This window comes from Hibiscus syriacus, unplaced genomic scaffold, assembly GCF_006381635.1.
Source record: "Hibiscus syriacus cultivar Baekdansim isolate YM2019G1 unplaced genomic scaffold, ASM638163v2 tig00110865_pilon, whole genome shotgun sequence".
Classification (NCBI taxonomy): domain Eukaryota; kingdom Viridiplantae; phylum Streptophyta; class Magnoliopsida; order Malvales; family Malvaceae; genus Hibiscus; species Hibiscus syriacus.
Window position 1 is genome coordinate 957535 of NW_024062894.1, and position 26958 is coordinate 984492.

The 26958-nt window shown below is 34.3% G+C and overlaps 1 protein-coding gene and 2 pseudogenes across 1 annotated transcript; 1 reads left to right on the forward strand and 2 right to left on the reverse strand.

Annotated features, from left to right (window-relative positions):
- The first annotated feature begins 8323 nt into the window (after window positions 1-8323).
- On the forward strand, window positions 8324-11410 carry LOC120144004 (tubby-like F-box protein 7). The gene is made up of 4 exons (XM_039158181.1): window positions 8324-8766; window positions 9444-9531; window positions 10310-10439; window positions 10797-11410. Exons 1-4 carry the CDS (start codon window positions 8404-8406, stop codon window positions 11368-11370), a joined length of 1155 nt encoding a protein of 384 aa, XP_039014112.1. The 5' UTR covers window positions 8324-8403; the 3' UTR covers window positions 11371-11410.
- Window positions 11411-11901: 491 nt separating this feature from the next.
- Window positions 11902-13253, reverse strand: LOC120144005 (annotated as a pseudogene).
- Window positions 13254-14501: 1248 nt separating this feature from the next.
- LOC120143930 lies at window positions 14502-16395 on the reverse strand (annotated as a pseudogene).
- Between the last annotated feature and the right edge of the window lie 10563 nt (window positions 16396-26958).

The following is a 26958-nucleotide window of genomic DNA, read 5'->3' on the forward strand; positions in this document are numbered from 1 at the left end:
GGCAATTTTGGTTTCACCTAAAGGGGATCATTACTCATTCATAAGAAAATTAAACTTTGATTGCACCAATAATATGGAAAAGTATGAAGCTTTCATCTTGGGAATCCGAGCCATCATTGATCAAAAAATAAAGAATCTAAAGGTATATGGAGATTCTACGTTAGTGATCTACTAGCTTCGAAGAGAGTGGGAGAAAAAAGACTTGAAGTTGATAGAATATCAAAATCTCATCCTAGAGCTGATAGAAGAGTTCAATAAGGTCACATTCCATTATTTGCCTAGAGAAGAAAATCAAATGGAAGACGCTTTAGCTACCCTAGCTGCATCATTCAAAACAAACAAAGAATTAAGAATTATGCCTATAGAAATACAATCTTACGAATTACCAGCACATTGTTACTTTGTCAAAGAGGAGGAAGATGGTAATCATTGGTACTTTGACATACTTTAGTATATCAAAAGTCAGAGCTACCCCAAAGATGCAATAGAAAATGATAAAAGGATGATTCGAAGAACGATTGCAGGGTATGTCCTCGATAGGGGAGATATTGTACAAGAAAAGTCATGATCAGATCTTGCTAATATGCGTAGATGCGAAAGAACCTAAGGTGATACTCAAGGAAGTACACGAAGGTGTATGTGACACCCACATTAATATATATACAATGGCAAGATAAATCATGAGATTCAGATATTACTGGTTAACAATTGAAGGAGACCGTATCAATTATGCCCATAGATATCACAAGTGCCAGATTTATGCGAAAAAGATACATGTTCCTCTGCACCCGCTTCATGTGATGACAATACCTTGGCCCTTTTCAATGTGGGGTATGGATGTGATTGGATAAATCTATCCTAAGGCCTCCAATGGACATCGATTCATACTCATAGCAATTGGTTACTCTACTAAATGGGTAGAAGCAACCCAATATGACAATGTGACATAGTCAACAGTCTCTAAATTTCTAAAGAAGCAAATCATTTATCGTTATGGTTTGCCAGAAAGAATCATCACATATAACTCCCTTAACTTAAACAACAAAATGATAGACAAAGTGTGCAAACAGTTCAACATAAAACACCATAACTTCACTATTTATTGGCCCAATATGAATGGAGTGGTAGAAGCTGCTAATAAGAATGTCAAGAGAATAATGGAAAAATGGATGAAACTTACAAAGATTGTCATGAAAAACTACCTTTTGCCTTATTCGTATACCAAACTTCTGTACGAACATCGATTGGGGCAACACCATTCTCCTTAGCATATAGAATGGAAGATGTATTACCTATTGAAGGGAAAATCCCATCACTTCAGGTACTACCGGAAATAAAACTGAATGATGCTGAGTGGGCCCAAGCCTAGTACGACCAATTAAATTTGATCGAAGAAAAGAGGTTGAAAGTTATCTACCATGGCCAAATATACCAAAAGCACATGATCCAGGCACACAACAAGAAAGTTCATCCAAGGGAATTTCATGAAGAAAATATGGTGCTAAAAAGGATTCTACATATTCAAAAAGATTTTTGAGGGAAATGTATGCCAAAATGGGAAGGACCTTATGTTGTGAAAAGGGTCTTTTTTGGATGAGCCTTAATATTGACTGAAATGGATGGACCAGAGCCACATCATCTAGTGAAATCAGACATCGTCAAGAAATACTTTGCCTAAAAAACCTTAGAGTGAAAACCCGCAAAGGCCTTCTAGGCAAAAAATGATAAAAAAATAAAAATAAAAAGAGAAAAAAGGGATCTAGATGAAAACCAACAAATGGCATCTTGAAACTATAGGGGAGCCTCAAGTTGAAAACCCGTAAAAGGGCCGCTTGAGTGACAACTCATGATTTGTTCATGAGAATGACCTGAGTCGAGGTAGCATCATTTAACGGTTGAATACATCTGAAATTCAACTCTGGCATCCAACAACTTCAGAAGGGTTAATGGTTTGAAAAGAACCTCGCACCCTCTATATATCATTAGAAGCATCGAGATCTTTTCGACACAAGCGACGCTCGACCTTTCCAATGATTGCCAGCTCAAAAGAACTTAAATTGATATGTGGGGAACCTATTCCACAACGTTTGTTTTCTGTAAAATGTTTTCCATGTAATTCCCAAAAATGTTCCAGCTCATACATAAATAAAAAAAGCTTATCTTCAAAAACCCAATTTTTGCTTCGCATCTCGCATTGAAATTGAATATGGGTAGCTTATTTGCCTCAAACAATAGATCATTGGATATTATTGCACAAGAATTCGTTATGCATTCCTTTTAGAAGCTGAAAGTTGTCAATACGAGACTGGCAGAAATAGTCTGAATTTCATATCGATAGATAATTTGTTCCTCAATTCTCGAAAAAGGGGTGACATCCATCAAAGCAGGTTCCCTATAAGTTTTATGGTGGGATCATGGCCTTACCACAACCGATGTCATCTATAAGATACCAAAGAAGACCAATACCTTTCCTCAAGAAACAAAAATGAAATATCGTTCACATTTTTAGTCATCTCATAAAAGTATGAATCACATATACATATATATATACATTTACCAGTTTGTAGATCATTTGAGTTAGCTTGACCCACACAAGGGATGCTACGCTCGAATTCAACTCGATTGAAATAAGACATCTATAAGTAGAGGTTTCCAAATTTGAAGTAAGACCCAGATCAATATAATTTTAGGCCAAGCTCAAGTCGAGAAAAGTTATCTCACAATTCAAAACCTTCAAGTTTGATTTCATGCAGTTCAGAAGTACATAGGCCATATGGAAGCAGCAAGAAATTATCTTCTGGTCAAAATCCCAACGGATATCTTCAAGGACGAAACTCCAAAATGGTTATAATCTAGCAAACAAGGAACTACTTCCCAACCCACTTTATAGCATAACTTAAGTCAAGAAGAGCTATCTATCAACCAAAACTTTTGAGTTTAATTATGCTCAGCTCGAATGCACATTAACTGCACAGTGGCAACAAGGAAACTACCTTTCGGTCAAAACCCAAATGAAGTCTTCAAGTCTAGAAGAAGACCAAATCAATTTTGACATAACTTAAGACAAGAAGAGCTACATGTCGACCAACGATTTCAAGTTCAATTCCACTCAGCTTGAGAGCACATTTACTGTATGATAAAAACCAAGAACTATCTCTCGGTTGAATACTCAAGATTAGTTGAAACCTAGCAACAAGGAACTAGTCTCCATTTGAAACCTTCGGGCTCAAGTTTCAACTTCACAAAGTTGCTTGGTTCATAAACACACTCAACCCGATTCAATAAGAAATTCAACACAATTCTTGACGAAAGTTGAACATCTCAACATTGAGCCCAACTTCGGATTTCATCTTACTTCAAGAACTGAACGAAAATTCGTGTTTTTTTAGCTTTGTCATATTCTCATTACAGGACAATGAACAGAGAGGGGTAGCTGTAGACACCTATTTTTGTTTGGGGGTTATTTACTATTTTGTACATAGAGTATATAGTATAACTAATATATAGTTTTTGAAAATATTATATAATTTTTGAAAATACATATGTTTTTCGAATATATATATATATATTTATTTGTGTGTGTGTGTGTGTGTGTGTGTTTTAAAAATATATATAATATAGTTTTTTCTGAACATATATAATATGGTTTTTGAAAACATATTATATTATAGTTTTTGAAAAACATATATAATATAGTTTTTGAAAATATTTTTTGAAAACTAAGTTTTTAAAAAGAAATATTACATATAGTATTTTTTGAAAACGTATATAATATAATTTTTGAAAATATAGTTTTTTTGAAAACATATATAATATAAATTTTAAAATATAATAATAATAATATTATTATTATTATTATTATTATTATATCATTATTATTAATAATATTAATATTTATTTTTACTTCATCTTTATTTTTAGGTCCATAACCAAGGTCCAAACTGAAGTACAAGCATCCAAGACCATGTTCAATTCCAGCAAAGGTCTAAAGGTGAAGCCCATCTGCCTGACTCAACAAACAGGCCTAGTTGGCCCAATCGGATAAACATGTTTGACCTAGCAAGCAAACCCGACTGGAGCACATAGCAAATATTCGAGCCCAACCGAGCCTATAGGCCTGAACTAGTAAGCAAACCTAGTTGGAGTCCAAAGGAAGTATTAGGGTTTCACAGTTTAGCAATTGGCGCTGCACGAGGAGAGCCATTAGATCAATTTGTAATTGGACGATACATATTAAACAAGGATTAGGGTTTTAGGGCCCTAAAAATGTTATCCCGGCGTAGCCAATCCTAGGTCATTGGATCTGCAAACAATTCAACGACCAAGATTAAATCCCTGAACATTCCAAAAGCTCGAAAACCCACCACCAACAGCCAATTAACGGCACGTGAAAGCCACGCACCAGCGAAGCAGCTCCAAACATGCAACACATGCCAGACAGAATGTATTCGGACCAAATCACAAGTCAAAAGTCAAATCCAAAGCATGTTTTGGCAATAAATAACTCATGTATGGCAATAAAACCATAACAATCAACCAAATCAAACCAAAATGGAGTAAATAAAAAAAAAGAAACAAAAGACACAATCAAAATCCTGGTGGATACGAAAATAAGAAAGGAAAATCGAATCATTTTGGTTTAGGAAACAAGTCTTCCAACTCCTATAAATTTCTGTGAAAAAAAGGATAAAATAATCAAGTTCGAATTCAAAGAAACCCAAAATACAAAGCAAAAATCAAAGGAGAAAAGAAGAAAATACTTAAATTTTCACTACCGATGAGAGTATGAGTATCGAATGTCGTCAGAAAATGAACGATTGTCGTCCGAAAAGGTAAAGGTCGAGTGATATTTCTATAGATCTAGGCTCGAGGTTCTGTTGCTTGAGCATTTGGAGGTTGGATCTACGCTCGGGATAGTGAGACGAGCATTTTGGCCTAAGATAGAGTGATTCAACCACCATGGGTTGTAGTTGGAGCAGCGACGCGATAACGGTGGCTGTTGGAACAGATGGTCGGATGCTATAGAAAAGAGAAAATGATTTTGGAGAGTTTTTATGGGTTTTTGAGAGAATAAGAATGAAATGGGTAAGAAACAAAATATGGGGTATTTATAGGGGGATTGCTATGAAATTAGAAGATATTTTAATTATTTTCGCAATCCTCTTAATTTGAAGCGTAATTCATATTGGTCACCACATGTAATTTTACCATTGATTTTTAATTTTACTCAATTTAGTCCTCATTTCATTTTACTATATTTTATTATATTTTGATAAATTGACATTCTTTTTTGTTTTGTAGTGTTTTAATTTTTAATTTTTTTACTTCTTATTTATTATTTATTTCTTATTATTATTATTATTTTTAACGTGGGTTTTCTTTTTAGCAATTAATTTACTTCTCAAATAATTGTCAAAGGTAAAAAAAATTGGATTGATCTTAAATTTTATTTAAACTTTTAATTTTCATAATTAAGACGACTTGATAGTTAAATGGTATCGAAAGCCCGGTTCGGGGTACTGATCCTTCGCCGATCGTAAACGAATTCCGAACTTAATGAATTTCTGTTAAGACACAGACTTGGTAAACGGTAAGTAGGTATCCGATCAACCTAACCTGAAAATGATCGGTGGTGACTCCATCATTTCATCCAAGTCGGAACGCGATCATCCAACAGACAGTTACGACACTTCTTCTTGACAAACAAGATCGGCGCTCCCTACAAAAAGATGCACGATCAGATGAAGCCCTTCTTCAATAACTCCTGAATATGAGCCTTTAACTCTTTCAATTCTATCGGTGTTATGCAATAGGGAACAATGGACATCGAAGTTGAACCTAAAATTACCTTAACGCAAAACTCTAGTTCACGATCAGGCGGTAAACCCAATAACTCCTCTGGGTATACATCGGGAAAATATCTCACTGCTCGGATATCCTCGAGTTTTGGAACTAAAATTCAGGTGTCGACCACATAAGCCAAGAAGACCTCACATCCACGATCGATCATCCTTTAGGCTTTTACAGTTGACACGATCCTTAACTAGCCTGATTTCTTACTAGTTACCACTAACTTGATACCATCATCTTCCATGAGCTTAAACTGCCTAGCTTTATGCTTTAAACTAACGTAGTGTTTGGTTAACCAATCCATACCCAAGATCATGTCAAACTCCTGGAAGGGTAACTCTATCAAGTCCGTTAGGAATGTCTAATCTTAAATTTCTACTGGCCATCTTCAATGAATCTTGTCTACTAGGACATCTAGACCTACAGGGCCAGATACTCGAACTTCTACCTCTAAGTCTTCGGTTGGGATTTCTATCTCTTGAACTAGGTCAGAGTAGATATACGAGTGGGTTGGAATGAGATCTATTAATTCAATAACTAGAATGGAAAATATTGTTAATGCACCTGATATCAAGTTTGTAGTGTCACATTCCTCTCGATATCTCATTGTATCTACTGTCCAGATGTAGTGCTACCACCTCTCACTGGCCCTCGGTCTCTTTGCACAAAAAGTGTTAATCTCTAGGTCAATGTCAGAGTCACTCCCTGAACCCCTAAACAATCTCTAACAAAGTGGTCTAAGGAGCTGCAATTGAAGCAACCCCTAGATCTCTACTGGCACGTCCTCATGTCTCTCCTCCCACACTGAGCGCAGATTGGATGAGTGAAGACTCTCGTTGAATCACTGGGATTAGCTCTAGAGACTAAGGTCAGTTTTCTTCTTCTAGACTCATATCAAACCCCTCGATCTGAACTTTGACCAGTTCTCCTTGATTGCGTTGTTATGGGTATTCACGAACCCTGGCTATTTCAGGCCCTTTTGGCCAGAGTCTATGATGGTTTGATCAGCTCAGTGGCTATCCTAGACTTTCCTAGAGACTCAATAAACTTTATGGCCCTCTTAATGAGGACTCTCTTGGTCGTATTTTCCTAACGTGATAACTCATCAAAGAACCTAGGAGGGTCGGCTACCAGGTGTAATAGAATGTCGAGGTATAACCCTTTTCTAAACCTATGACAGCGATGCTCCTCTGTCGACACCAACTCTGGAGTATATCTTCTCAGCCTAAGGAACTCCCTCTCGTACTCTATCACATTCAGATCCCCCTGACTCAAGTATAGGAACTGCTCCCTCAAGTCATCGATATGAGCCTTACCGATGTATTTCCGATGAAACTCTATTATTAACTACTCCCAAGACGGTCTCTCTGGCTCCAACATAATCTCTATCGTCTGCTACCAATCTATAGCATCACCCTTAAGTAGGATCACTAAATTCAGAAACGGAACCCACAAAAAAAAAAGTTGCAGCAACTATAAACCCTAATTCCAGTTAGCATTTACAAACACAAAATTGAAGAGAAGTAAAAAAAAATAAGCATTATCGGGGATAACTACCATAAACAATTACGACAGCAAGGGAGAAACTAAAATATCAAATTACTGAAAAAGCAAATGCAACGGTAGGAACTTACTTTAATCAGAGCGACCAAGAAGAGAAAAGATATAAAGGGGGGATTCAAAGGTAAAATGAGACGGATTTATAGGGAGGAATAAACAGTGAGAGCATTGACGAAACTGGGTCGTTGGGGTTTTTTGAAACTAAGTTGAGAAGATGGATGTTTAATTGTTTATTTTAATGCTTTATGTTGTTGAAAGATTGTTTCTTTAATGGGTTTGCTCAGATTATTTTATGTGCGGAGGAGAATGATTAACTGTCACGTCAAAAAAAATAATAGAGGGTTAACTATCACACCAACAAAATCTAACGAATGTAGCGATAGGAACAAAAATAAAAATAAATTAAAAGTTTAATAATTATATTATAAGTTTTAAAAATTAGGTAATCAAAACATAAAAGTTCTGTTAATAAAAAAAAGGTTAACGGAGGGTTAATTATCACATCAACAAAATCTAACGAAGGTAAGATAAGGATATAAATGAAAACGAATTAAAAGTTTAATAATTATATTATAAATTTTAAAAGTTAATTGACCAAAATGTAAATACCCTACAAGTTTAGAGACTATTTTTAATTAGTGCAGATACAAAAATTATTTTCTAAAAGTAATTTAAACGAAAACATAACCAATGGTCGAACGCTTTATATTAAAGAAACAAGGGAACGAGTCAAAAGTAAAACAAACATAACAGAACGGCAACTACACCGAATCCATTCCGTCACCACCAACCAAACACTGAAACGTTGTATTAACTCACCGATCTTATTCGCCCTTCTTTTATTCCATCACCGGTGTGTTATTCATACAACTATCTTCATTTTTCGCTTAATTTTTTTCCTTTTTAATTTCAACCCCTTCAAACTAAATCCCCATCTCTCTCTCAAGCTCTCCTCGAAAGAAGCAGGCCAAAACAAAACCTTTCCAAGAAACGATGTCGCCTTCGTCGTCGTTCAGGAAGCCCTCGTGCCTTTCACGGAGATTCTCGGGATCGTGGAGATCATCGTCCAAAACGGCGGCGTTAGCAACGGTCTCGCCCACGGCCAACCAGCCGGATTTGTCTTCCTCGTCTTCGTCTCCGGCGGGGGAGGGACGGGATTCCTGGTCCACATTGCTGCCGGAGTTGTTAGGTGAGATCATGGAGCGCGTGGAGGCGAGTGAAGATCGGTGGCCTCTGAGGCAAAACGTCGTCGCATGCGCCTGCGTATGTAAGAAGTGGAGAGAAGCTATGAGAGAGATCGTTAGGGCTTCTTCTCCTGGTAGCGGAAAAATCACTTTTTCTACATGTCTTAAACAGGTAATTTAAAGATTTCCTTTAATATTTTTCTTCCAATTTTTGTTGTATTTTTAATTGAATTTGGGATATAATCATTTCAAATTTTTCATATTAAAATTTGTAGGATTCTAAATGTTCCGCAGTTGGTGAAATTTTTGTTTTCTTTTGTTTATTTGTTTGGATCTTAATTTTTTTATAAATTTCTTTACGTTTGGATTTTATTGATGGATACATTTTGTTCTTATATCAATCAATTTAGGGAATTGCATTTTTCTTCTCCTTTGTAGTGGTTAATTTTAGGGAAATGTTGACATTTGAATATCGATAAACTTCTTTGCTTCTAATATAAAGGAAACTTCTTTTTCCTGTTCTTGGAAAATTATCCTATGAGGGTAAGGATTGTTTTCTGGGCGATTCAGAAATTTGGAATTGCCACTCCCAATCATCATAAAGTAACTTCTTTTTTTCATTTGCACAAATGAAATCTGAAAACAAAATAAAGCATATAGAATTTATCTGTTTTGCAATCTTTAAATTTGTTTGTTCGCTTATTGCTGTTAGCTTGAGGTGTAGATTTCAGAAATTTTCTCCCCTGGTTCTGGTTATGAAGCTAAAGTACATTTGGGATTCAGAATTTTCAACCGATTAATTTGTTGCATGTCTCTATTTGATGGTTATATTACCTTTTGCTAATGCAGCCTGGTCCAAGTGATATTCCAAACCAGTGTATTATAAAGCGGTGCAAAAAGAACTCGACATTCTACCTCTATCTTTCTCTTACACCATGTAAGTGGTTTTTTTTTTTTGGTTTCAAAAACAAAGCATGATGAAAAAATCAATTCGCATGCTCACATACATGCAAGTAATGAAGTTGAAAAAAAATGGATCAAAAGTTGATAGGGACATAATTGACTTTTTCTAAGATTCTAAATTGACTTTTGATTTTTGACTGGATGGTGGATTTTTTGTCTTCCCACCTATATGTTTGCCTAAGTCTGCATGACTTGTTCTTAACCTTGAAAATATCCAGAACTTTAAACAAAGACCATCCATCTGCTTAATGTTTATTGTTTTATTTCAGTGAATCAATAGAACTAGAGCTGAATAAATGAGTAAGAAAGAAGACGGAACTTCAGAAAACTTAGGTTATAAAAAACGTCTAGTTTTCTATCAATTCAAAGAAAATAATAGCAAGAATAATTGTGTTGGCTGTAAAGCCTACAACTTATTTATGTAGGTTTACCTTCTTATAAGCAAAGTTTTAATCCTAACCCTAGATTTTGAAATTACAAAATAAAATATTAAAATTATGCTCATGCATCAATGTATATTTGCCAAATTGAAATAGGTTACATTATGTCTCCAAGCAATTATTTCCCTTGAAAATGTTGGCAGTTGGAAAGCTACTTGAGTTTGTTACCTTGTGATTTCAGTTCTTGAGGTCATGTAGAAGGGTTTTATTGTTCTTAGCCTATCTATTTCCTTGTTTGTTGTTACCATGGGACTAGATTATGTTAGTGGTTGAAATCTGCCTTATTCGAACAATTTTCCTGATTTTTGGCAGCGTTCACCGACAAGGGGAAGTTTCTATTGGCAGCAAAAAGATATCGACATGGTGCTCATATTGAGTATATTCTATCCCTTGATGCAGATGATATATCTCAAGGTAGCAATGCCTATGCTGGGAAGATAAGGTAGGAGAACCGTATGGTGTTTCAGTGATGTATTTTGTGTTATGATCCTTCTCTTTCTGGGACTCTGTTGACAGAAGCTGCACTTTGAATTTAGGGTATATTTACGTTTCTTAAGTGTACAGTTTTTAAATGTCACCGACTCACCGGAGCCATTTTAAAAAATATCTGAATAGAGAAGCTGTAATATTTGGTATATAGGTGGGATATGGTTGAATTTGAGAGAGCATGTGGAAGATTACTTATATGGTGGGAGTAGCGGTGTATTTCTTTTGCCATGTTATCCTAAAAATAGAATACTTTAGTGTTCCTTTTATATCTTTTAGCTGACACTCACATGTAAATTTAAAATCTTTGCAGTTCGGATTTTTTAGGTACCAACTTTACGATCTTTGATAGTCAGCCACCCCACAGTGGTGCCAAACCTTCGAGCAGTAGATCAAGTCGCAGATTTGCAACTAAGCGAATCAGCCCCCAAGTTCCAGCTGGCAATTTTGAGGTGGGAAAAGTGTCTTACAAGTTCAATCTCTTGAAATCAAGAGGTCCGAGGAGGATAATCTGCTCTGTGAAATGCCCTTTGCCAGAAGAAAGGACCGACAAGCATTTAGATGACTACGAAGAGAAAATGCCCGAGAATGCTGCACCCGGTCATACAATTTTGAAGAACAAAGCTCCAAGATGGCATGAACATTTACAGTGTTGGTGTTTGAATTTCCACGGTCGGGTAACAGTAGCATCTGTGAAAAACTTTCAGCTGTCTGCGATTGTAGACCCAAGCCAACCAGGAGGGAAAGGAAATGAGGAAACGGTTCTCCTCCAATTTGGGAAAGTTGGGGATGATACATTCACCATGGATTATAGGTATCCCTTGTCACCCTTTCTTGCATTTGCCATCTGCATAACAAGCTTTGGTACGAAATGGGCTTGTGAATGATTTACTTTTCAAGTGTTAATATTTGTATTGAGTTTACATGTTTAATATAAGTATTTCTACATAATTTAAATAAGTTATGGACAGCCTTTGTTTAATGGTACAGAGAAAATGACTTTCATGTTCCTATTGTATCTAGAAGGAAATGTTGGTTGCAAAACATATCTTCTGTTAGTTTACATCAACGAGCTACTCATTAGTTAATATATATATATATATATATATATATATATATATATATATATATATATATATATATATATATATATATATATATTGGGTAAGATCCATTTACATTATATGAAACTCAAGAATTTATTCAGTCGTACCTAATTTTGATTCACTACTTCCTTCCAGGAGGAGGGAAAATGAGCATAAAATTCCAATAGCACAGTTGATCTGATGCTATAGTCGAGAACACGCATAAGCTAGCCATAATAATAGTAGGAAAACATTCATTTACACCACCAAGTTTTAGGACTCGATACGCTGGGCAAATTTGAGTTCAGATTGTTCTTTCTTTCAATGACACTCTCTCACTTTTTCCTTCGCAGCTTTGCCCCAAGTGCTCTCTCCAGCTTACAGATTATCTGTTGATTAGGAATGGCTTTTCCAGATTCATACTCCTGTATGATCTGGGGCTTCTCATTGATCATCTGTGGGATGACAGAAAATAATTCACTTAAAGAACTTAACATATAAACAAAGACTCATCACACTCTTAGGGAATTACACATGAACACATGCAAACATAGAGACCTGAGCAAGTTGAGCCTGGGTAAGTTTCTTATCCATTCGAGCTTGCATGATGGCTTTCTTTAGTTCAGTTGGCACTAGCTCATCTTTTCACGAGTTTAAACATCAATGGAAGCCATCCATGAGAACTGGTATGAACACGTGCAGTATGGACTGCAGGTAGGATTATATACATTAAAGATACAAGTTTATAACAAATGATTCACCAGGTTTGAGATCAAATTAAATTATATGATAGCCAATTACATAAACCTAAAGGCATCTCGCTTGTTATGGAGATACAAAAGAAATAAGTAGATATAATCATAGAAGCATAATTGATCTAACTAAACTAATGGGGATATAGTGCATAGAGATCAACGTGTATAGGACCAAAACAACCCAACTTCCTCAAACAATATAACAAAGAATGATTTTTTTTTCTAAAAAAAAGAAGAATATATAAAAGCCCCTAACCTTACAAAACAAAGGAAAACAAAACACAAACAGGCATGAAATAAAAATAAATTCATAAACCCCCTCTGTTCATATTGCAAAACCATTTGCTAAATCCCTTTAATAAATCAAGGAAAACTACTATACTAGTTATACAAGATCACACAATCTAAAATCTACTTTAAATCAATAATCAGTTCACATTGAGAACATACAAATCATTAAAATCAATCCCAACATATGCATTCCTTCAGAAATTATTGTATTACTTTTATACATAAAATAATTCAGATATAACTGGGTAAATAGATAACAACAGAATAAATATTTCTTACGAGCGAGATTTTCAGTGTCTTCATCGAGCTTCCTCGTGTTCAAAGAAGTACACTACTTGATGCCGACCTGTTCGTCCCAGCGTTTGCTGCAAAATTCCCGTTTTCAAAAGTAAGATTAATTTCCCAATAAAATAAAAGGATCCAGTAAGTAAATCTGTGGACTTTTGGAAAAGAAAATACATTTTTTGATGGATTCATTCTCGGCACCAGCACAGCGGGCGGCGTTAACGACTTTCTCATCCTTCTTGAGGGCGGCGCTTGGGGCTTTTTTCCGAATAACGATGGGCTCCCAGTCTTGAGCCAAAGGTCCGGATCCGGCCATTGTTGACTTTAGATATTTGGATGAAAGAAAGGAATGAACCTTTCGATGTTTATAAATGGATTGATGAAAGCGAAGGGCTTCCTCAATTTATAAGAATAAAATCCCTAAAATCATATGGATTGAAGATAGGGATATTATATACGATTGAGCAAGGCGGTTGGAGAGTCATATTTTATAATTTTAAATTATCATATATTTTAAATATATTTTATATATTGTTTTATAAAAAATTATTTTTATCTTATTAAGATTTTATAAATTCATTCTCTTCAAAAGTTTTAAAAATTCGTCAGATAAAAGATCAGATACGTGTTCCCTTATATATATTCAAATTGAAATATAATAATATGATTTTTAAATATTTATATATATAAATTTGTCGTATCACTTTAGAATATTAAGATTTTCCGAAAACATAATTGTAACTAAGATCTTAAGAGTATCTTCAGATCTAGAGTTTTCAAAGCTTTACAACTCTCGATAGATCAATATTTTGATAATTTTTTTGAAAAGAATTCACACGATTTATTAAAATCAATTTATATTTGATCATATTAAACAGATTTAACTATCGTACCAACCTATATATAACTACCATAGAACTACACTTGATATAACACTAAATGTTACTTTAAAATCTCTCGATTAAGATAGAGAGAAATAGAAGCATCCAATAGTAGATTCAAAAATTACTTTTAGGTTGAACGTTATTAGTAAAAAAAAATAACTACTACAAAAAAATTCATATTTCAGAAAGAGTATAGAAAACCCTTATCTCCGTCATCGGAAGCATCCAAGATTTTTCAGTCCATTATTCTTTCTCACAAAAGTGAAGATATTCACACCAGATAAAAAAAAATTAAATTTCAGAGTGAATATAGAAAAACCTTACATCCGTCTATTCTTTCTCACAAAAGAGAGGATATTCACGGATAACAATATTTTATTAATTGACTATGATTTTTTTATTTAAATAAGAATAAATGAACTGCTACAACATAATCAAATTATTCTCATCAACGATATCAAAAATAGAATATATATTTTTGACAATTAACTCAAAGCCTAATAAATAGATAAATGATCTTTTCCACGAAACACTCAAAATGTCCAAATTCAGACCATATTCCCATTTTAATATATGTGTATATGCATTAGATTGCAAATCCAAGTGCCAATAGTCAATAGGTGTGTCAAAATGCAATTCTACAAGAACCATTACAAATGTAATTTCAAAACAAGATACAACAATCCTGTTCAAACACTAAGCTCAAGACTCTCTCCAACTCTGGCAAAATTGTTCCACATGCATCGAATGGTTAGTTCTCTTCCCATAAATATTACTTCCTTAATCTTTCCTACCAATTTCACCTTCCAGTATTGCATGCCTTGTCAGCACAATCTCCTTCACAAGATTCCTATAAGTAAACGGCCAAACCGCTGCTCGCAAAAACAACTCCGGTGGGATTTTACTCTTCTTAATCCTTTTCCTCCATCGACCGATCCCAGGCCGCTTCCATTATTCAGGTCTCACTTTTTCCCATTTACCTCTGTTTAGTTTCATCTCCATCTTCCATAACCTTTTCATTTCTGTCAGCTTGCATTTCCCCCAACCGCTGCTTGTAGAATTTTGTAGATATCTCAGCACTTCGTTTTGCAAGCTTTTTCATCCTATCAGAGCTACTTAATGCCTTCTGGAACTCTTTCTCCCAATACTTTCATCCTCTTCTTCCTCGGATTCTAAATCTTCTTCTTCTTCGGTCTCGAATTCTTCATCTCCATCATCTTCAATGTCCACTACCACATCATCTTGATCCTCTGCTTCATCTTCATCTTTGTCATCATCCTTAATCCAATATGTGAACTGCTCCTCAACCGAATCTCGATGGTCACTGTAGTCCTCATCGTCATCCGGTGCATCACAACCCAACTCCATCTCCTCCAACTTAGCCTTCCATTCCTTTGTATAGGGATGCAAAAGTCACTCGAGATGGTTCTCCAACAAAAACCCCAAACACCTGGACTTCCTTACTTCACTCAACTTCTCAAACCCTTTCACCACATCATCCACAAAAGCCTTTTGACTCACATTCACAATCTTACACAACCCTTCAAAATAACAATATATCTCCACATTCCCATCCTCGTTTTCGACTTCGAACAAGTAACCCCTTTCCGTTTTCGAGAAACGGTATCAATGCGTTAAAGAACTCGTCTTGGGCCTCAAATCTACACTGGTAAACGGGCTTCTTGACATAAATGATATCTGGTCTCATCCAAGCTACACATTGGGTAATGAATGATCTAGCTTTGTTTCCTAATCTTCCCATCAAACTCCACTTATCTAACCTCTCGGTTTTCTTTGCTTCAATCACAACTTCACTAACCAAAGACCATTGTTCCCAAGGCAATTCATTTAATCTTCATTTTAGGTGTCTAACAAACACCCAGAAATACCTAAAACCAAAGGTTTTATCCATCGTTTCCAATCTTTTCCCAAACTCTGAAGCCATCTCGAACTGCTCAATCTTCTCACATTCCCCATGGTTCTTCACTTCCCCTATCATTGTCACCCTTTCATCCGAAAACTGCCCTCGAATCGGTTCCCCAACAATAACACCACACCATTCGCCGTACTTGTACCAAAAAAAAGGTGTTTCAAATTCGGGTCGTCTTTTTCCATGAACTGGACCATCCGGTCATACCCGAGCCCGATTGCTTCCAGCTCATCTTCGGTGAAGTTATCAGCGTAGTTACTTTTTCCCCTTTTTTTGACCGGTAAAATAGGGATTCAGCTCACTTTTTCGATCTTCGACGGACGTTTTGCTTGGCGGCGCGCCTTATCTCTCCATTTTCTTCGAGTCGACCCGACGATTGGCCATCCGGTTTCTTTTTGCTCCGGCCAGTAAATGCACGGATGCCTCGGTGGTGAACGGAAAGAATGGGCGGATATTGTTGCAAAAATCGGTGACTTTGGCGGGGAAACGAAGCCAAGAGACAGGGTTTAGTGGAAGGGAAGAGAAAGAAGGGGTTAGGGTTTTGGAAAAGGACAGATTCTGAGGGTGTATTTTTTTCCTGGCTAAAATAGATAGGAAATTTTGGATTACTTGTTAGGTAATAAAGAATGAAAAACGCTACGTTTTTGGGAGAGAATTCCTTTGGGATGGTTTTAAGGCCCATTTAGCTTTTCCCTGGATAACAAAATAAAGCTCAATTTGGTTTTAGGAAAATGTCATTTTGACTTAGGGTAAAGTACATTAATGGTCACTAAACTTTTTTAAAGCTTTCATTTAGGTTCTTAAACTTTTAAAACTTACAATACAGTCCTTTAACATTTAGTCCGTTTGCAATATGGTCCCCGACGTAACCGGTCGTTTGACGCAGTTACATTGTCGTTAGTACGTTTGCAATATGGTCACTGAACTTTTCAGGCACTTGCATTTAAGTCCCCCAACTTTTAAATCTTGCAACACAATCCTCAATTTCATTCTAAACCCCAAATTCATTTTCAAACTCGAATTTCCTTTTTTGCTTCTCTCTTCTAATTTTTAGTATAACTTTTCAGTCGGGGATACATGTAAAATTCTAATCTAACTTTGAATTTCCTTTGTTGGTGACTTTCAACAATGATACTTAGTTCATCTTAGTAGTATTTGTGAACTCAGCATTTCTAACCCCATTTTTTTTCTCACAAGCATTTCATTAAACATCTATGCTTCACCTAAGATGACTTGTATCTAACATTACACCTTGAATCGTTGATGGTCCCGATATTCCCTTAGTCGGGTCTTCTCTCAATTCAAAGTTATGCTGAAAAGTCAACACTTCCACATAATTCAAAGTTAGATTAGAATTTCCCATGCATCTCCGACTAAAAAGTTACGCTCGAAATGAGAAGAGGGAAGCGAAAAAAGGAAATTTGATATCGAAAAAGAATTTGGGGTTTAGAATGAAATTGAGGATTGTGTTGTAAGTTTTAAAAGTTATGGGACCTAAATGCAAGTGCCTGAAAAGTTCTGTGATCATATTGCAAATGTACTAACGACAGTGTAACGGCGTCAAACGGTCGGTTACGTCGGAGACCAGATTGCAAACAGACTAAATGTTGGAGGATTGTATTGCAAGTTTTAAAAGTTGGGAGACCTAAATGAAAGTTTTAGAAAAATTCAGTGACCATTTCTATATTTTACCCTTTGACTTAATATCACTAAATTAATTTTTTTATAGGTTTAATAATACTTTTTATTATCTCTTGATTGACACCAAGTTACAATTGTATGAATATTGAACTAAAATGAGAGAAAAATAAAATAAGCGAAAAAATGAGAAAATTATCCGAATTTTATCTAAAGAAAAGAAACGTATGTGATACGTACCAAAGATAAATATTTATTTATGTTAGTTGAGTCTGATGAAACCGATGTATATGAGATTTATCTTCAATCCTTCAATGTGTGCATGTTTAAAAATTATATTTAAACACTTTAAATTTTTTATATTTAAATAATGTGAGGTTTGAGAATCTCATTGTCAAACATGTTGATATTGAGTTGTCAAATATATGTTCCTAAATTTAATTAGATCTAAGCTTTGAACTCTGTCAATTATTTTATTTTAAAATAATTAAGATTCTAATATTCAAAATTGTCTTTTAACTCCCATACTAACATAAGTCATATTCAGTTTTGGACATGTATTTGATAGTTCAAAATTAACAAGATTGACTATGAGATTCTTAGATCTCACATTGTTTAATGTCGGGTTTTTAGGTGTTCAAATATTACATTTTAAACATGTAGGTGATTGAAGATAAGATTTATATATGTGCATTGTTATTCAACTTGTACTTATAAATAAAGACAACATTTGAACAAACACCCCAAGTCTTCAAATTTCGCAAATCCAAATTCAAAATCTTGTTAATGTTAGTTTTTTCTAGTGTTTGTATATACATTGTCGTTCAACCTGGTATTTATTATGCTTCTCACCATTTGAATTTTTTAACCAACACCCAAAATCTCGTAAATCTAAGAAAGTTTTCAAACCCCTAAAAATGTTAATGTTTTTGTTTAATTTCGTTGATTTTGAGTAAGTTTTATGAAAACAATCATAGGAGTGAAATACGAACATTTTGGTATTGATCTTATCGCGAAAGAATATTGGTAATAGGCAATGATTGACTACTGATAATGATCGGAAAAGTATGATGAAAAAATAGAATTGTTTAAAAGTTCAGTGACAAAACCGACGAAATCCTAAATTTCAAATAATTGTACCTCAAACGACATCTTTTATATATCAATAATTGTACCAAAATGATATTGTTTTGTTTATTTTTTCACACTGTTTGAATTTTAATGGCTTAATGACATAATTGAAACATAAATTTAAGTTCAATATTATTATTTAATAAAATTAAAAGTTGAAGAATATAAATTATGGAACACCCGAAATTCAATATCAATGACGTAGTTTACACTGATTATTATTCATACTCAACCGTAATTGTTTTTATAATTTTAAAACTATAATATGACTTTTAAAATGATTATTTAAAATATTAAAAATATCCAAATAAATTTATAATTATGATTAAGAGATTAAAATATATATTATTAAACGAGTACCGTGACTATTTTATAATCTAAAAACTATTTTTTAACTTTAATATACTTTGAGGGCTGAAGATTCTCAGTAGTGAAATCTGAAAAAAAACTCGATGAACGTTTCTACCGAAAACACCAAAGAGAAGGACCTTCGACCGCCAGATCCAGCCGGAAGAATGGAAAGCAATCTGCAAATATGGAAAATAACGTAAATGGTTCCAGGTTTTCCGCCTTATCGGTAGGAGAAAATAATTATGGCAAGAATATGCAGAATAATAAGAGCAATGATGGATCCGATGGGAATAATTCTTTAGGGAAAGAAGCCACCATTTTGGAATTAGTGAATGGCATCAAGGCAAGTAATAAAAGACATGATAACTTCCATATCTCCAAAGATTCAAATTGGAAGAATCAAATTCATAATAAGGTGGGATCTTGCCCAACAGTCAGTTCCCATGAATGGTGATATCACCCAAAAGTTAAACCTAGGTGGGACCAAGCCCATGCAAACACCCTACATCACTAACGTGGCTCAATTGGAGACTTAGGTAAATTTGAATGGTGAATCTTTTAATTCAAAAAATAACCCCATCTTTGAAAATTCATTAGGAATGGACGGAAGCTTGAAGATTACGACCCTTGATCCTGAGTCACATGCAACGGTCAGTTTCACCGATCTGTACACAAACAAGAGAAGCAAACTGAAACATCAAGGTCTTAGTCGTAGAGCGTCGTCCAGGAAGACTCCTTATGTGATTCGAAATAAGACCCTCAAAGTGAAGGCGAGCTCGGACCATTGTATCCCTGTGCGTGAAGCAATGAACGGCGTTTTGAATGACATTCAAAACATGACGTTTCCGCAGGTAACCGAAGCTGACCAAGTTGACAAGTGAGTCGAGCAGTAGTAGTAAGTATCCTCCTTCCTAAGTTTGTTATGGATTGCTCAATACTAACTTGGAATTGCCAAGGATGTGATGGGTTAAGTTCCCGAAGATTCTCAAGGAAAATATTCAGGATCACAGTCCGAACTTTATAGCGCTGCTCGAACCCCGGATTAGTGGTGATAATGCGGACAAAGTCATCTGTAAAAGTGGTTTTGAGAAGTCCTTTAGAATCGAAGCTATCGGATTCTCTGGTGGTATCTGGCTTACGTGGAATTATGATATCTCGATTAACGTTATTATCGCGCACCCGCAATTCGTTCATGTCTCTATTTCAGGAAGTTCCATTCCAACCCCTTTTTTGTTTACTGTTGTTTATAGAAATCCTAATGCCGGCAAGAGGAGGGCCCTCTGGAGAGGTTTAAGGAACCTTAATATTAGCCGAAAGCCTTGGCTCTTAGCTGATGATTTTAATACTATTCTCAATGGTGTAGATAAGAAAGGAGGCTTGAGGAACTGTACAGGAAGCATTTTGTTTAAGAATTTCATGGATCGTCGCCTTCGCTAGGAACAAATACCCCGTCTAGTCGAAGGTAAACCCTTCATCCTTCGTTGTTTTCCAGTCGTTTTTGGGATTTTGCATGTTTTAGGGATCTGGGGGGTTCTAGGTAGGTTTGGTCATAGTGTGGGTTTGGTATTGGTTTGACTCTTCATCGGAGTCTATAAGCGGTGGTATAATGGTTGTGTTGGGTATGAGGGAGAGGAGGAACTGAATAGGGTTTTGAAGGGTAGTATTGGTTTAGGTTTCGGGTTAAGAATTTGTTCTTTAGGATGGGTTTTCGTCGGAGTTTGTTTGGGAGAAGATTATGCTCTTCATCGGAGCTTTAGGCGACAGAGATGGAGGCTTTTGGTGGCTCTCGATTCAGCCCAAAAATAGAAAATTGAGGAAAACGGCGAGGGATGTTTTAGATGGGAGATTGAAAGTGGGCTAGGGTAAAAATCTTACCTTATGAGTGTGTTTGGTTAGGGGAACATAAGATTTTCATGGGAATGAAATCCACATTCTCCCGTTTAGTTAACCGGGAATGTCATTCCGGTAATCTTACATTACCAATAGTGAATTTTTTGGGTATATTATCGGGAATGTCATTACCTCTCTTTCCTTAGGTATTGTTGGATTACCGATATTTTAGATTAAAATGCCCTTAATTTTTTTTCTTTCTAAAATATCATTATTCTATCATTGAATAATAAAAATTCTACGAATGTTAAATTACAAATTTATCCTTAAACTATTTTAGATTTACAAAAAAAACTATAATTAAACTTTTATATGAAGTTCAGGAATTAAAATAAAATTTTAGTTTTTCATTAAACCTTTTTATATTTTCAATTTTGTAAAAAAATTATATAAATTTTATGAATTTAAATTTTTTAAAGAAAATATATAAATATTTTTCAACTTGTTAAAAAATATATATATAATAAGGACAATTTAGTCAAATATACATTGTAATAATCTTTTATTCTTTTAACCAAATACAGTAATCTTACATTCATGCTAAACCAACTAAACACAAAATACAACATTCACAGTAATCCTATTCCCTATATGCCATACATATACAGTCGCCTGAACGACATCGTTTAAGTATCAGTTGAAACGGTAGCACTTTGAGGGTTGGGAGAGTAACTAGTGTTTTAGGAGAATGGGATAATAATGCTTTAGGTCCCTGTTATCTTTATAATGTTCTGATTTTGTCATCAATAAAAAATTTGCATTTTTATGATTTGGATCGTTAATTTATTTATATTTATGTTTTAATCACTATTTATTTTAGTTATTGGTTTACTGTTTAATTTGACCCATGTGTAAATTGTCGATTTATTTACATATAAGTCACTTTTAATTTTGTTAGCTGCAATTTGAGCCCGGTTTAAATGATTAAATTTCCTTGTATGTCATTAGACATTTCAGATTAAGCTAGTTAGTCCTTAGACCTTTAAAGTTTGAATTGTAAGGAAAATTACGTAAAGGCTCTACCAGTTTTGACTTATTCTTTCTCTGGTCACTAGTCTTTAGGTTTTTCTTTCTTTTTAATCATTTTAATTTAGATGTTTTTTATTTTAGTCACTGTTATATATGGGTTTTAAGTAATTTATTTTTATGTTTGTTTTAATTAAATCTTTAAATTTTGAATTAGGTTTTTTAGTCCTAATTTAATTTAGTATGTTTAGTCCATGTACTTTTTATTTTTTAGTCCATGGTTATGAGGTTAAATTTATTGATTCTTTAGGTTATATCACTGGAATGAATATACATATGTGTGATAATTTTGTAAATAATCCTAGGTTTTCTTACATTTAGTTTTATATTAATTAATTAATTTGGTAATAAGAGAAATATCTTTTATTTTTATATTAAGGTGTTTATAAGTGTCCTAAGATATTATTATGTACTTGTGTGTTCATCTAGATCTAGGTTTTTGCATCATTTATTTATTTAATGTGCATAACTTGACCTATAATTATATATAATTGGATTAAGGGTAATACCCTTTTAATTTAAAATTATTTTGAGTGGCTTGTCTTAACTTATTAGAGAGCCGCTTTTGATAACTTTAAATTGAAAGTGTATCCCAACAATGAAATTTAAAAAATGTTTCCTCACTTAAAATTTGGGAACGAAAGAAAAAGAAATGTTTGGTTATTTAAACTTTTCGAGAAAAGATTGTTAGAACTTATCTAAAGTCTAATATCGATATTTTTAAATAATCGAATATCATTATTCTTTCTAAAAAGACTTGGTAATTTAATTTAATATGTTTTGTGTGCATTTGAATATTATAATGAAATTATAATATTTCTTTATTTCAATTGGAGTAAGAATTGATTGCCTCAAATTGTGAGAGGTTTGTTTCTTCTCGATAGGAAATAATTAAATATTATTATATTTCATTATAAAACATTTTTATTTTATGGGAGCATGAATTTAATTAAATTCGAATTTGTAAATTTCATTGCAAAGACATTAATTAATCGACTAGGTACCGATTTAGGGCATTGTGGGGTGCTAATCCTTCCCCACGCGTAACCGACTACCGAACTCAATTTTTTGGTACGCAGACTATAAATTTGTCGATTTAATTAAAATTAATTTTTATTTAAAATGAAAAAACGTTTTTGGGTGCCCAATCACACCCTAATCAAAGATTGGTGGCGACTCCTCGAACCATGCGTTTTTCTATTTTAAAAGAAATTCCAAAATTTTCGAAACAAGAGATTTTTTTAATCACATTTACTTTTTAATTAAAAATTAACTAAAGATAGAGATAATTAAAAATGGTGTGTTTTTTAAAATATCACTTAAGAAGAAAAAATCGTGTCGACAGCTTGGACTAAAATGTTTAGTATTTTACTTTCATGTATTTAGTAAATTTGACATAATTATGCTTTATACTATTATTATCTATATATATGGATGGTGTATGTATGAATGATTGGTATGATAGTTGTGTTCATATTTGTTTTATTTGTTCTTTTTGTTCTTATTAGTTGAATTTTTTATACATGCTTATACATATATTTTTACGGATATTTCGACATATTTCTATTATATTATGAACATGTTTCCTATCGCATTTGCTGTCATTTGTATTTCTTTATATGTTAATATTATTCAAATAGTTTCAAGAACACATATTTGTAGAATAGGTGATTAAATTATCACTTGATCGAAGTGGTACAATCCGATATGACATTCGAACGAAATGAAACTTGAAATAAATCACGTTCATTTTACTAATTAAAATTTTTTATTATTCAAATGATCAATGAGTTTTTATATAGTAATTTATTTTATGCAAATGTCAATTTTCATTTTATATTCTATTGGCGTTTTTAAAATCAATGGGAAGGGAATATTCTTTTACAGAAAAGAAATAGGCGAGAAAACTTTCCCGATGGAGGGTTGCTAATCTCGAGATTTCTTTTCAAGTAAAGATTTTTTCCCTAATAATAATTCGAAGCAACTTAATTAATGTTCAATGCATGGATCACAATTTAACGTTATATTCGATTCATAATTTCCACTATCTCGACAATGTGTAAGTGACTAAGTACTAATTTTGGGCGTTGTGTGGGTGCTAATCCTTCCCTACACGTAACCGACTCTCGGACCCATTAAATCTGATTTTTCGTAACGCATACCAACTTTTATCTTAAAAAATGATTTTTCTTAAAATGTTTTAAAAGATGTTTTTAGGTATTCAACCTACCTATCTCAAAGGTCAATGGCGACTCCTATTCCATTTAATCCAAATTAATTCAAAATCGCCAAGTTTTCAAAATAAAGTCATAATTATTTTTTAAATAATATTTAATTGTTTTTCAAAAAATGGTTATGATAGCTTGGTGACTCTGTAAGGGATTTTTTAGAGAGTCAGGCTGTAAGTCGCTTACACATTATCGTTGTGGTGGAAATTATGAGTTCGAGTCTATAGTTAGCTTATGATCCATTTATTAAAGTTTTTTTAATTTCTTTAAACTATTGTACTAACGTTTCGATTTATGTTTTCATCTTTGTCAAAGGTTTGTCAAGTTTTTTCCTTTTTTTTGTTTTCCCTTTTGAGTAAAAGGTTTGTATGTTCCTCCTCACACACATCACGTGTATTTGCATGACATAAGCTCTAGACCCGAGCTTTGATCCAAGTAAGTCGGGGTGAATGCTTTACTCTCGTAAGAATTTATTCTTTCTATGAGTTTTAGCAAATAACCCATGAGATACATACCTTATATCTTCGTAGGGATTTATTCCTCGTATGGGTATAAGGAAGTGAATCCCCTCGAATTGAACTCGTTTCGTTCGAAACCTGTAATGGGTGAGGATTGAGGGTTTGACAGCCCAAAGGGGCACCAACATCAAGGACAATTCGAGTACCCTTTTCCTATTAGAGCAGAAACCATGCATATAGTGAACCGTAGAACGGTTACCCTAGATATAGTCATATTGAACATCTGTCCGTCAGTAGGTACCTAAAATAAGTGTAAACAAAGGAGAAGCTTTTCTAAACCTTGACCTTTTGCTTTACATTTTGTTGAATAAAAGCATATGAACTAGATACCATGTGGTTAGGACCAATTTCTTGAAAATAATCATTATCGGTAGAAAGCATGTCTGGGTATGGTTACTATCTAATAAAAGCATGCTCGGATAGATATCATGATTGGATAGGTGTTATATTTATCTGTTGTCCGCGTGTGTGAGTACTATAAAATTATACGCAAATAATGTGCAAGTATACACAATCGCTCAAGTAATACAATGATGAGTGAGTATCATCTCCACAAGGATTGGGTGACATTACAAAAGTCTAACCAAAGCTAATCACTAATCTATCTATGTATAGTTAGTCTTTATATATACAAATATCACGGCAAATGAAAAGTGTATGAAGGAGGATGTACATGAATGGTCTGATGGTGTAGCAGGTGGAAATGCAGTGGCAAGATAAGATGTTTAGTGTTGAAAATGGTGTAATGTCGAGGCAATGAAGAATGGTTAAAACAGTAAATAAACAGTAAATAAAATGAAAAGAAGATAATCCTCACGTGACAAGCTTCCAATGGAATGAATGGTAGGGATTGATCTAAGGATTCTAAACTTATCTCTCAGGCATATTTAAGCTATCTAATCTTTACTTGCTCGACAGGGCTTTCCTAAAATGTTCTCAAAGGAACCTAACATAATAGGATGCCAAGGCATCTTCTCTCACTCAACGATGTTGGCCATCCTACCCTATTGATAAAGACACCCTTTTTAGTCGTTGAAATCCTATCCTAGTCTCTCCCTAGATCTAAGGGATTATGTTATAATATCCCTAGGCCGATTCAAAGCCCCTTGAAAATACTATAACCCATTGCCTATGAGGATCTTGTCTTGCGGTTCTCTCGAATACTTACAAGTATTTTTAGCTTAGATTTTTCCCGAATACCTAAACTTCATCTAAGAAATGGACATTTCCATGCCTCTTACAAGCCTAGATGGTGAAGCATTCATAAGCAAAGCAAATAAAGAACCAAAATAAACTTAAATATACCATTAAAATAAAGTCTAAACATCCATTAAACCAACCACCACCAAATAAGTTAGTTCATGGTGGGGTTCGAAATATCCAAACACAAATTCATACAAATATGCATTCCAACAACCCACAAATAAATATAAAAATAGTAGCAAAAAGGGAAGTGAGAAGTAGCATTCGATACGCCACCGGAGGTCTCCTCGGCCACCACGAATCACCTTAGCTTGCTAGCTCCTCTCGGCACTTAGTTCGCCACTCCTTGGAGCTTTATAAATGAAGGAAAACCCAAGGAAGAAGAAAAGGAAAAGGAAATAAAAATCTGATTTTTTTCTCTATGCGTGTGCCTCTTCACATGTTGTAGTGTCTCCCTTGAGGTGTAATATATAATAAAAATATCTAGGGGTAATGATGAGGTTGTTGGGTGCAAAATACCCCTCATACCCCTAGAATCACACCTTATGTGTGAACTTTATCCTCCAGGTGGTAGTAGTCCCATAGCAGCTCTGTCAGGCGGTTACAACAATCATTTCACGTGCAGAGCCAACTGTCCTCGTACAGTTGTATCTTTTTGTCATTTTTTGCACCAAAAATGCCAAGGCATTTCAATCTGCTTCAGCAACGTGTGATGCCGAATCATTACTTCCCATCAAATCCTTTTTGCTTGCTATTCTCTGCACACCACAGACAAACTGCACTTTTCCCTCAAGCAGCATCATTAAGAAATAAAATAGAACTACCACCACAAATACAGCTATATGCAACTACACGATCCTAAAATGCCTAAAATGAGCTTTTAAACAAACAATAACTTAAGCGAAAAAGGCCTTAAAAGTAGCCTTTTTAGGAAGTTAACACACCCCAAACTTAAGCTATTGCTTATCCTCAAGCAATGGATAGCAGTTACATAAGCAAAATGTCACGGCAATTTTCAACAATAGAATAGTAGGACAAAATTGAATTTCAACCCTCAACAAAATAGGCTTCAACATGCTAGACTTATTAAGAATTCAAGTACTTTTCCCTAGGTCAAGATCCTTTGAGGTAATGTGTGTGCGTGATTGTATCCAATCTATACTTAGCAAACTTAGACAATTTCTACTCAAGTCCCCTAGTTTTTGTCAAGGCATTTACTTATTCACTAAGCACAATTTCTTTACTCCCTTTCTTTTTTAA